Genomic DNA, 13,309 nt, shown 5'->3' with positions numbered 1-13,309 from the left:
TTGTCTTCCAGTTTGTCAACCAGCTGCCATGTATTGTTGTCTTCAATGGTGGTCATCTCCTTCATAGAATGGTTCCATTGTTCAAACTCACTAGCTTTTTCATTAGACATTAGGTTCAAATCTTTCGGCTAAGAGAACGAAGACTTTCTCAACTATCCTACTGTATAGAAATTTCTCCGCTAACAACTTGATTTTATTCACAACCTTCATCAGTCTGGTCATGAAATCTTTTATGTTTTTAGCCTCATTCATCTTTAAGGCTTCAAACTCCCTCTTAAGGTTGAGAACCTACATTTTCTTGGTCCTCTCATTTCCAAAGAACTCCTCTTGAAGTTTCTCCCAAATCTCCCTTGCTGTATCCAAGTTGGAAATTCTCATAAAAACATCATCATCCACAACTGAGTGCAAGATGGTAAGAGCCTTTGCTCTTTTGGCAACTTGCTTACTGTGAAATTTGATCTGAGCAACAGTTGGATTCTCTTCCAAAGCTGGTGGTTCAGTTGTTTCCATTGCTTTCCAAAGATCAAAAGCTTTCAACTGCCTTCTCATCTTCACAACCCACATTTCGTCGTTCTTTCCTATGAATACAGGAGGTGCTAGTAATGGAACATTGTTGGAAGCCATTTAAAAAGTTGGGTATTCTGAAAAAGGATTGGGTTCTCTCAAACTCTGTTTTTGATTTCCAATTTCTCTCTACACTCAAGGTTCTCTCACAGTCCCTCATGATCAAATCAACTCTAGATACCAATTGTTGGCACAAGAGATTCACAAACCCAGAAATCAGAAAAATGCACTCAAAAGAGAACAAGTGCAAGTCTAATTCATTCATACAGCAACTAAAATGCTTTGTGTCTAATACATATATTCTCACAAAATAGAATAGTAGTTACTTCTATCTAACAAGCTTAATAGCCCATCAACCCATCATAAATAGAAAGCTTAAAACATAGTCCAACAAGTACTAGTCAACACACTTACTGAACACACACTTTTACACTGCATAAAGCATAAAAAATAAATACACATAAGAAAATTCAGCAACTACATTAGAAATTTCAGTGCATTAACAGATACCATTTGTGCTTTTGAAATGAATATATGTTCATAGTCTTTTAAACGTGTTTGAGAAAGGTTTGAAGTTTGATTTCCTCCTAATAAAAATTAATAAATTATTAATTAATATTTACCGTTAAAATAAAATAAATATATGTTCATAGTCTTTTAAACGTGCTTTTGAAATGAATATATGTTCATAGCCTTCTTTTGCATGCATTCAAGCACATTGTCAAAGCTTTTTGTGAAAGAATCCAGCACCTCATGTTCCAATTCTAATCCAACAGAACTCCAATCAATCCCCAACTTCTCAATTGCATTGTAAATGTCTTGAGCCTCTGATACTTTTGCATCAAGCGTTCTTGAAAGAATACCATGGTCCATGAATGCTTGAAGAGCTTGTACTGAAAAGGTTGAAATCTATAGAGGCACCAAATAAACGCAAGGTTATTTCAGCAACCTATTAATGAATGATCTGAACTTTAAGCTTTTTCACACCAACATTAATCCATATTAGCCCACATGGCCATCCAGTCAAGGTAAAAAAATAAGGAAACCGATATAACTTACTGTATCTCGTCCAATAACAGAATTAACATAAAACGTGTCAGGGTAAGATGGATTTTTCACATTTGTTGAAGCCCACATCAACCTCTGCTTCTTGGCACCTCTATTCTCCAAGCGTTCCCATCTTGGACCAGAAAATTTTTTCTGGTAAAGTTGGTATGCTAAGACTGCTTGAGCAACCACACCCTATAAGAATTGATATAATATTTTAGGCAAATGTTAACTAGTGCCCTTAGGGCATTGGTTAAGAAAACTAAAAGGAGAAAGGTTTTAAAGGCAAAATGCTTCACATTACCTTTCCTTTGAGATCAAGAGCCTCAGTAGTACCAATTTGCTCAAGTTTCTTGTCAAGTGTAACATCCACTCTACTGATGTAGAATGTTGTTACACTTGAAACCTTAGAGAGATCAGTCATGCCACAAGACTCAAGGCCATCCAAGTAAGCATCAATCACTGCTTCATATTTAGGGAGGCAGAATATGAGTTGTTCAAATATGCAAACTATGAGCCTATTGTTGTTACAGCCAATAAGGATCAAAATTTGTGACATCAGAATGCACATAACAAACTTACAGTGGCATTTACACTTATCCCCAGAGAAATGACCTCCTTCATGGAAGAGATGGATTCATCAGTGGCAGGAATTTTCATGTAAACACACGGACTTCCAACCATATTATGAAGCCATTTTGCTGCCTCAATTGTCCCATTGGTGTCATTTGCTAGCTTTGGGGAAACTGCAAGAGATACATGTCCATCTTCCCCATCTGTTTCATTGTAAATTGGCTCCAGAAGTTTGCAAGTATCCTGTATGTCCTTCACAACCAATTCCCAATAAGCACTTTCTATGTCCTTCCCTGCCCCTACCAATTCAGAAACCTTTCAATAATTTATTCTAAGAACTGCAAATCAATCCCGTAACTAGCTCTGAAATGAACTTAAAACTTAACAAGATGTTCGTATTAGGGATACATAGCTGACAGGAGATTTACATAATAAAACCATTCTTAAAAATTCATTTAATTTTACAACAACCGGCCAATCAAATATTACACAAGCTATTTTTTAACGTTGGCTTGATTACACCCGGTTTAACTTTAACCTATTCATTTTATTTTTTCTGAAAGAATGGCTAAATACACTTTTTACCTTATGATACAAAGTAGACTTCAATGATCTTTAGACAACAATGGCTCCAATTTGGAATCTCTCTCCTCGGGGAGTGGAGGCCTGCCATTACCAGACTCCAAGTCGGTAATTGAAAGCTTCTCCACTCTCTCTTTTGATAATCGTGCAAACAAACTTGGTTTGTTCTCTACTGAAGAGAATGGTGCTTGTGGACTGTTAGATGCTCCTTTCAAGCTTTGAACATGTTGCAAGCAAACTTGAACAACATCATGTACTCTCACAAAGTACCATTCTTTGCCTATCAACTCCACCAGACCCGATCTAGACAAGGTAAGCAGAACTTCTGGACTTGGATTGGATATTGCAATCTGCAAGAAGAATAAGCTCAAGTTGGTTGGTGGGGACATTGTAAACCTGTAGCGATTATTTCAAGAATTCTAACGGTAGTTGAAACTTCACAATCTTATTCTACCTGAATGTCCCGTAATTTGTACTCCTGATACAAGTCTTTCAAAGCCTGAACAACACTAGAATCTATGTATGTCACAGCTGCAGTCATCAGAAGTCAGAATTATTATCATTATCCCTTTCATAGTTTAGTTATGAACAATTGTAGTGGAAAACAACATTCACAAACTTCAGTACAATGTGGTTCATGTAATTCAACATCTGAGGTAACTTAAAAGTAATGAAAATGATAAACACCTGCTGAAAATGTCTCACACAGCATCCACACGATCCAGTTATGACACAGTTAACCACCATTAGAAATTAGGCATTTTGATAGTCTCATGAATCAATTGATTCATATTGACCATTAGTGCCACTAGTACACATCGATAATTATACATTCACATTCATTTACTCTTTAAATAAAATTTCAACATGTTAAGAAATATGTTAGCTTAAATAGTTAAACACATGAACAATACAGCATATGCCTCTTTGTGCACAGGGCAACCAAGACTTACGTGCCATCTCTAGAATCACAAAATAAATTCTTTCAACCTCAGGTCCACGTCTTTTAGAACGATCAACATCAACTTCATATTCACGCAACCTGATAAGAGAACTCTAAATGAATTAAGGCACGCTCTTGATTGGGAAAATGCCAATTACAACTCACTTCTCATTACCTGTCCTTGATGTAACTTGTGTTTGCAAAATAAAAATATTGCCTAATCAAAATAATCCTTAGTACAAGGAAAATATTGTCAAAAAACTCATGGTTCAACTAAGAACCTGCTGAAACTCATGATTGTTTGTCATATCACTTAATGTTGTCAAAATGTTCAACTATATGTATATATAAATGTATTTGCCATGTCCTGATCTGGTTTGTAGTTTTGACACGATTATTTTGAACCTAATATATTTTTCTTTTAAATGTAGGTTGTGAAGCTTCATTAAAATACTGGGTATGATATGTAGACAACACACTAGCACAAAGACTGCTCCAGGTCATTGGTAAGCATAAGCTCCTATTCATCAATATTTTCTTTGCTAGATTTGAAGATAGTTTTGATAAATTATGATGCTACCACACTTTCATTTTCCTAGCAAGTATCTTAGTTATTTTTGTTTTTAAGTGGACGAAAACACAGGTATTTATCAGAATGTTGTTATTTTGATTGCACTGCCTAACAGCTTAACAATGAAAATAAAATCTCCAAAGTCCAAAGATAATCAATGGTAATCATATAACAAGAATTCTCTTGATTTAGGAGGTTATATTTTGACACTTCAACATCTAGTATGATTTGTCTTTATTAGAGCATTTATGATCAAGTAATTAAGAATTTGTTGCATATAAGGGTAGCTTAAACTTTGAAAATAATTAAGAATATAACATCCCACTTGAACTTTGAAATGAAAGAACCACAAATTCCATTCTAATAATAAATGGGAACTTGGCACCCACACTAAGAAAAAATCAAGTTGGGCACAAAATCAAGTTGGCGGCATAGGAACAAAATCATCTTTGCTAATGATACATTTGACGCTACCAAACTGTTGGACGATGCAGTTTTTTTGTTATGGACGTGGCTTCGAAACTTAGAGAAGGATTTTGTTACCCATTACAACCACTGGTCTAGTAACATCACAAGTGGTTTTAGTAGGTAGCTCAGGGTGTAATGTTAGACTGTTACTAGAGTTTATTATATGTTATGTACCCAGAAATTGGTTCTATGTTACACTACATTAAGTCTGCCATGGAACCAAAAATCTGACCCCTCTATCTGTACTTTTGAGTACCTCTGGTACTTTATTAATATAAATACTTATTTTTGCTGATAAAAAAAAGTTAATTTTTACCACACAACACTAGCACACAACACTAGCCAAAACTTAATTTGTTTCCATTTGACAAAATATTTAAATTATCCTTATTTCAGTTAAAATAAACCTCTTTACTGGTTGTACTATTTTATAAACCTTAAACATGATGAATTGTTATTTGAGTATGATTGATCCAGCTGATAGTTTCCCCCATTCATGGTACAGATTATATGTCGTCATCACGACATTTGTGTTAGTGTTTTCCCTGTAACTACATCCCCGCACTCGTTGTCGTTCCCACTGAGCATCTTTCGAGGTATGTCTCTATTTTTAAAAAGTGGTATGATTGTAACATGTCGTTGTTCAAATATCGGTATTGTTTCACGTTACTAGTTAGTTGCATTATGAGTGAACCTTAGTTGCATTATAAGTAATGTTACTAATACTACATTTTTACAATTTTTTTCACATATTTTTATTTTTCTCTATCACAACATTTATTTTATTACACATTTTTCTCTTCTCTTCTTATTTCTTTCTTTTGTATAAAAATTGTAATTTTTTATATAAATTACGTTACTATAAAAAATAGTTATATAAATTACACTGATTACTGTACCAATCCACTAAAATTATTTAAAGATCTAGCAACAAGAGACTTGAGTATTTTATATAAAATACAAATTTCAATACTATGTTTATGAGGAAAAAAAATAATGTTGGACGTATCTGATCCTCTTCCATTTTTTGTACAATCCCTACTATTCCTGCACCAGCTAAGCTCCCACCTCGCTTCACAATTGTCTCACAAACCTCTACATATTGCTGCTAATAGTAATGTTGGGGAGCTGCTCTCTCACATGCCTCATGTACACTAGTGAATTGAAGCTATAGTTTTTTGTTTTCTATTGAGAGATTAATCCTTTTTTTATTTAGATAAACTTGTAAGTCCTGTGTTTGTCTTCTGAGAAATGGAAAGATTGGTGCTTTGATAGACTGGATAAGTTTAAAAACTGCAAAATGTTGATTCATAGTTTTTCATGGGGAATATATTATGTTGAGAAAGAATTGGGTTATATTCTTTTAGCATAAAGCTTATGGACTTACAATTTCTATCTTATTCTGAAAATTTTCCGAAATGCTGATCACCACCCAGCTTTTGTTGTTGTATATAACATGGATACAACTGAAATTGTATCATTTTATCAGGTAAATGTTTTTCATCATGTTTTATTTTCTTGGGTTTTCTGTGTTAGTAGTGTCTTGGTGTTTTCTGACTCATTTTTACATCTTATCAGAATTCACCAGACGAGCTTTATCTGTTGTTTGAGCAGTTCTGTGACCACTTCCATGCAACATCAAGGAATTCAATGTATATGAATTTCATATCTTCTCATTCAAATAATATCCACGCACTGGAACAGCTCTGGAGCATTAAAGATAAGGCAAGCAGCTCTGCACAGGTAGTGTTGTTGGTTGTATCCTTCTAATCACTTGCCTCCTCTGTCCCTCCCTTCCTAGATAAAAGAAAAAACAAAAGACAATGTACGTGATGTGCTAATGTGTTCTGTGTATAAATTTTGTTTGTAGTTTTGCAGTTTGTGAAGAATATTTTTGAATCAAGATTCATTATACGTACACATTACTTTTGAATCAAGAATATTTTGATAGAAAAGCTTTATACTCTATGGTCACATCCCAGTGGCAAAAATATTTGCTTAGTAATATTCTAATTGATTAAAAAAAAGTTATAGGTTGTATACTTGTAATTGCATTTAATTCCAACCAAGACACAAGGACCAATCAAGTCATGGCTTGAGGAGTTATTTTTGTTACAGGATAGGGGAGGTTATTTTCAGCTATTGCATTTATATCTATTGTAATAGAAAAAAATTACAGAACTTATGGATGACATTCGTGAGAATGTCTCTGTGTTGACACTGCTTGCTGAGGTCTTGTGCTTGCTGGATATGATTGTAAATTCATTTGCTCATATGATATCAACTAAGCCTGTTGATCGATATACAAGACCAGAATTTACAGGTAAGGAAATTGATCATTTCTATAAAAAAAATTGTATATCAGTAAGAAATTTCTTTATTGGTATTTTTTATTTGATAGAGAATGGGCCGTTGGCAATTGATTCTAAATAGGCTATTAATCATATTAAGAGGAAGTATGAGTTGGAGAATATGCAAATTGTGAACAAGGAAAAAGAAAAGGTTCGATATGATTTCCTGGTATTTGTAGAATGTAATTTCCATCAACATGTTTCTAATCAATTTGAACCTTTATAGGCTGACAAAGCCATTGCAGAAATTGAGGCAAAGTGTGGCCAAAAAATTGAAGAATGCAAAGAAGAACAAAGGTAGCAGTTGATGCGCATTGAAGATGAACACACGTTGCTCGTAAGCATAGAAAAAGTCTTGAATTTGAAATTATTGGCTGCTTAGAAATATTCTATCATTGCATTCTATTACATGGGATCATAAGTGTTCTGATTTGTCTTTGGTTATATTTTTAATTACTTAATGTTCTAATTAATTGAAAAAACCATTTTTTAAATAAAGTTACTTTCTGATTAGTATTTGTTAGAGATGCAATATAAAGTCATTCATGTATCGTTACCTAGCAGCTAGAGCTTTTTGGATAGTTTGTTAATGACATGGTACGAAATTCTCTATGACTATGTGGTCTAGAGTTCAATCCTTTCTACTCTTATTCTTCTAATAAAACGTTAAATTTCAGCCAAGGTAGATCATATGTGGACTTGTGCATTATCCACACTTAATGTCCAAAAGGCTCTTGCATGAGAGGCATGTTAAAGATGTAAAATAAAATCATTCATGTATCTTCACCTATGAACTTAAGCTTTTTGGATAATTTGTTCATGATAGTAATAATTAGTAACATTAAATCTGTTATTTAAATGTATCAAAATTTACATGTGAAAATTTAAATTGGTCTATGTGACACTCTCTACCCCTCACATATATATTAATAAAGGAATAAAAAATTCAAATACTAATTAAACGTATTTTTAAAACATTTTTAAATACAAGCTTTTCAAATGGGTAAAAGGCTCACATTCACTTTCTTCTACATCATATTCAAACTTGTCCAAATAAATAATAAAGTCATCTCGACTCAAAGAAAGTCATATAAGTCTCATACAATTAATATAGAACCTATATCCTAATGTCACATCCTATCAGAGCGTGGTGTTCCCGTGTCCTCTAGCATGAGGTTCTTCATAGTCATCCACCTATTCATCTGCTCCCCCGAACACAAGTTCAAGATCATCACAGGATCCAAACACAACAACACACAGGGAGTGAGTTATCACATTCCTAGCTAATAGAGAAACAAGACAATTAAATATACATATTATATAAATGAGATACCACTTGCTTAAACATAGCTCACGTAACTTCACCACTTCGTCATTCAAAATTCACTTTTCAATTATCAATCACATTACACAAGAATCCCACACTTCGATCAAGATATAATAATACATCAATTAGCAAGCATATGCAATAGTTATGCTAAGACTCAATTCTATATGCAATGTGGTACCATGTCAGTGAAAAACCACCCTGGGGCGCTTAGGAGTACATAACAAGACACACCACACAATGGGTTTGTCAGGTCACTCTCACTAAGTAAGATCATAGGGAGACCAGTCAGGGTCACGATGTTTTGCGAGAATGCTCCAACCATATGAGATCAGCATAGGCTTAAAGGAGCACTCAAACCCGGTGACCCCCAAGGCCTACACTCCGAAGAGTCCGTCAGGGCCTCTCCCTCCTGATTCAGATCCAACCCCTAAAATATTTTTTTTTACATGCAGACACTGCTCATGAATTATACAATACCCACGACCTTACACTCGTGTTTTAAACACGTTCAACACAATTGCGCTACGATTTAACACTGGTTCCTAAATAGGAAACCTACATTTTCTCTTTAACACTGCGCATCAACGATTTTCTCAAGATAACGCTGGTCGGGTATTGTACAATTCATAGCTTACAACACAAGTAATTTCACATCAAGTGTTAACTACACACTTATCCACAACTAGAACTCATTCACAATTTCACATCTCATAGTGTCACAATCCACCATCACATGTTTACACGTATCTCACAAATTAACACATGTTCAACTTTACACTTATACTCAATCTCAATAACAATATTATAATCTCAAAGCAACATGTTATTCTACAATTCATCACATACTCACAATTTGAATTATCATTTCATATCCTCAATATAACAATTTATATAAAAGACTATCACAACATGAGGACTAAAACCCCTCAAATAATATTACACAATTATATCCAAATCATAGGTCCAAATATACAAATATCAAGAGCACAATTTATCAAGCAATTTTCATCAGGACATCAATATTTTATTTATAATCATAAAGGAAAAATTGCAATTTAACAAACATCCCAAAATAAAATCCCAATTTAATCCTCTAAGGATCCTTACACATGTTCTCACTAATCTCCAACTGTGAATAACTCATCCCTTACCTCTAAGCGGGCTGACGTGTCTTCAGCCAGCGATAGCAACATCTCTAGCGGTTCCCGGAAATTCTTTCAATTATTCATCCGACTGCTCCGATAGAATTCCCAAACGTCAGAGAGACGGAGAAGAGATTGAAACCTCCACTTGTACTGTCTTCATACGATTCCTTTTTCTCCCTCCAAGAATATTATCTCGTAAATCCCAACGGTGGAAGCGTGAGGAATTGAATTTCGAACAACATATACAAATTTCACAATAATCCAACGGTTAACGAAACCGTGATCGTAGTTTTACCAAGACAGCTCTGGGTTTCTGTGGGAAAGAAAAAGGTTACAATGCGAAGGGTTTTTCTCTCATTTCAGACATGATATCACAATTCCCAACGGTTAGAATGCTCGGAATTGTGTTGCGAATATGATACTCAAATTTCACGACGATCCAACGGTGAACGGGTTCGAGATCGTCGTTTTTCTGAGACTGGTTTGGTGGGTTGCAGGAAAAAGAAAGGGTTTTGAGAGGAGAAGGGGAAAAACGAAAATGAGGCCAAAAGGAGGCAGCTAACTTAACATAACTATTTATACCTAGCGTACTCAGCCTATTATTTGCTCTATATTTATTTATTTATTTATTTATTTATTTATTTATTTATTTATTACTAAAAAGCTTTTTAAATTTATATACGAAAAATTGGGATGTTACAGTCTAAGTTCATTATAGTTTGTCTTTGACTATTATAGTCCTCTATACCTTTCTTTAAATGGGTATGTACTGAGTTGTGGGGAAGTTATCGCATCATCACTTTCCTTTTTTATGAAATTTGATTAACATTAAGTTTAAAAACTTCCAGGCACTAGGTCACTTGATTTTTCCTGCTCAATTTATAGGTTACTCAAATGAAGCAGGAGCATCACAAGAGGCAAGCAAGCCTCATAGCTGAACACAACGAACAGCTAAAGCGTACCCAACTGCAAGCTGAAAATGAATACAGAGAGGTGCCACACACGTATGTTTGTCAAAGCCAAAATTTGTCTAGAAATTTATTCACCTGTTGATATCTTAATTGTATGTAGAAAACAATGTTTATGAGGAATGATCATGAAGCTCAGATCAAAGCATTGAGGTGTGAACTTGAAGATGAGTGTCGGAAGCTGGAAGAGGAGTTGCATCTTCAAAAATCCAAAGTATGGAATACCTTGATATGATAAATTAATTTCTTGTCATAATTTTTATTATTATATTTATTCTTTGGAATATATTGCAGGAAGACAGGCAAAGGGCTTTGTTGCAATTGCAGTGGAAAGTGATGAGTGACAAGCCCAAAGAGGACCAAGAAGTGAATTCAAAACATGTTGACTTGTGTTTCAATCTATTTGTCTGTGACTGTCTTCAAATGGATGCCATATTTGCTAATTTTCATGTTGGGATACCTTTGGTAGTTTGGTTTGACATATTACATTTATCATTTGGTAGGCACAGTTGGGGAAATGAGAAGACATTTCTTGTATACCTAAATGTGCTTCTTTAATATTCTTTCGACACAAGCTTGAGAATTGTGAACTAAAATACATAGAAGGGTGATGCAAATAAAGACCCACTGGTTCACATATGCATTGTCTTCATGCTAAAATTGTCACTTATGAAATAGGCATAATCCTGTTACTGAAGGCATAACTATTTACTAGCATGATATTAGATAGATTTGATTGGTACCACTTCTCATATCATAGCTGTTTCAAAATTCAAGTTGAAAAGATTTTTATTGATGATTTTTGCACATCACAAAGGGAAGGGTGAAGACAGTGCTCTGAAGGCTTCATGTCATAGCAGCAGAAATAGTGTGTGTGTGTCTTTAACTGATAGACATTGGTTTGGTTGTGATTTGGTATCTGTTACTTTAATCATGCTTCTTTTCAAGCTCCTTACTATCTTAAAGATGAACACTATAGAAAGTAACTACACTTACTATTTAGTGGTTTCATGAGTGTAAGGATATTCCAATTGCAATTTGTTTTTTTATTCTGATATCATGTATGCTTAAAAGTTCTGCTGAAAAGATGGGTTATGAGTGATTAAGATATCTAACCAATTTTTATTCGTGGCAAATGTGATGAGCATATGAATTTGATGATGATCTGGTATCTAAGTGTTAGAATACATTAGACAGGGTTCAGTGAGTGCAAATTTAATCAACCTTTGTAATGAATTTCAATTGAATTTGAAAATTAGCATAATGATTTTCATATGATAGGATTACTCCATTTCTAATTTATTAATTTATATATGAAAATAGTTAATTATAATAGAAAAGAAGTATTCATGTATATTAAAATTCATTTTGGTAATTACATATTATTCAAAAACAATTTTGATTCAAAGTATCCAAACAATTTCTTTGTAAAAATCATTTTCCTGATATATGTTTTCGTTATCCAAATTAAAAATCAAGTTACATTGAACTCAATTTTAACCATTATCAATTTTACAAAAGTAGGTTGATCCAAAATCAATTTTTTCGAACACAAATCCATACACACACATAATTTTCATTGTTACACCATTCTGATGATACCAGAAATGATAGTGCTAGTAAATAATATGATGTTATTAGTTTAAGGTTTTTTATATTTAATTGGTTATGATTTTTTAGTTTTCATCCTTTTCCATGTTGATTATCTAATGTTGAAGCTATTTATCTTTTCTCAGTAAATTGAAAGATTTTTAATTAGTTCTATAAGAATCTATGCTTCTCTAGGTCCACTTGTTTTGCCACAATATTTATTGAGTTATATCATCTAATGCTCTACTGATATGGTATAATTAAAAGCAAAAGGACGAAGGGTTTATGCTGAAAGTTTCTCTTTCCCCTTTTGTTTTTAAAGGAACATAGGATAAGTTGATGCTATATTAATCTTTGTCCATACTTTTGTTAATGGTGACATATAAGTGTTTTTGCATATGCTGTGCTGTAGTAATACTCTATATGATTTTTCTTTTTTGCACATCACTGATGCAGAGCATCAAAGGAGGAGGCCATCCTCATCCTTCAAACATTGGTGATTTGTTTTTAGAAGGGTCTCTTAATCCATATGCAGAGGATCCCTATGCATTTGATTAGAGGTATTTACAATCAGATACTGAGTTACTGCAATCCTAATTTTATTTCCTTTGAAATGTGATGATTCCTCCTACTAAAAGCCATGAGTAAAGTACTGAAGCCATTTCAGAGCTTCCTAATTTTGTCTGGTGATGGTGTGTTTTTACAAATGCTAAAATTAAGATAGACTCCATGCTATTACTTACTAGTAACTGTTCCCTGGAATTCTATAATTTGTTGTCTCAAACTCTCAGTCATAGCCTCTGCCAGGGAATAAATACCTTGAATTCAAATGTCAAATCAGACACTGCATTCAAAGGCGATTATTACATAATAACCGTCTTTGAATGTCAACCAGATGTAACATTCAAAGACGGTTATTATGTAATAACCGTCTTTGAATCTCGAGGAGATGTAACTATCAAAGGCGATTATTACATAATAATCGTCTTTGAATTGTTCTAACTTTTAAAGATGGTTATTATAATAACCGTCATAAAAAGCAGTTGCGTTTCAACGACATTATATACAACGACGGTTTACAACCGTCGTTAAAAGCACTTAATAACCGTCGTAAAAAGCCATTTTTCTAGTAGTGGTTAGACGCTCAAAAGAGGATAACTTCTAATATAACAAAAAG

At 33.8% G+C, this 13,309-nt stretch overlaps 3 protein-coding genes across 3 annotated transcripts; 1 reads left to right on the top strand and 2 right to left on the bottom strand.

The window, feature by feature from the left end:
• Positions 1–1,891: 1,891 nt before the first annotated feature.
• Positions 1,892–2,625, bottom strand: LOC114381602 (transaldolase-like). The gene is made up of 3 exons (XM_028340865.1): positions 2,593–2,625; positions 2,194–2,499; positions 1,892–2,104 (listed from the first exon to the last, which is right to left on the bottom strand). Exons 1-3 carry the CDS (start codon positions 2,623–2,625, stop codon positions 1,907–1,909), a joined length of 537 nt encoding a protein of 178 aa, XP_028196666.1. The 3' UTR covers positions 1,892–1,906.
• On the bottom strand, positions 2,608–3,912 carry LOC114382248 (sulfate transporter 4.1, chloroplastic-like). The gene is made up of 4 exons (XM_028341531.1): positions 3,885–3,912; positions 3,720–3,808; positions 3,221–3,297; positions 2,608–3,116 (listed from the first exon to the last, which is right to left on the bottom strand). The coding sequence occupies exons 2-4, from the start codon at positions 3,724–3,726 to the stop codon at positions 2,790–2,792; spliced, it is 411 nt and encodes a 136-aa protein (XP_028197332.1). The 5' UTR covers positions 3,727–3,808; positions 3,885–3,912; the 3' UTR covers positions 2,608–2,789.
• A 6,720-nt stretch (positions 3,913–10,632) lies between these two features.
• LOC114382249 lies at positions 10,633–11,105 on the top strand. Its single transcript, XM_028341533.1, has 2 exons — positions 10,633–10,756; positions 10,837–11,105. The coding sequence occupies exons 1-2, from the start codon at positions 10,652–10,654 to the stop codon at positions 11,098–11,100; spliced, it is 369 nt and encodes a 122-aa protein (XP_028197334.1). The 5' UTR covers positions 10,633–10,651; the 3' UTR covers positions 11,101–11,105.
• Positions 11,106–13,309: the final 2,204 nt, after the last annotated feature.

This window comes from Glycine soja, chromosome 13 (assembly GCF_004193775.1).
Source record: "Glycine soja cultivar W05 chromosome 13, ASM419377v2, whole genome shotgun sequence".
NCBI lineage: Eukaryota > Viridiplantae > Streptophyta > Magnoliopsida > Fabales > Fabaceae > Glycine > Glycine soja.
This window is presented reverse-complemented; position numbering and strand designations above follow the sequence as displayed.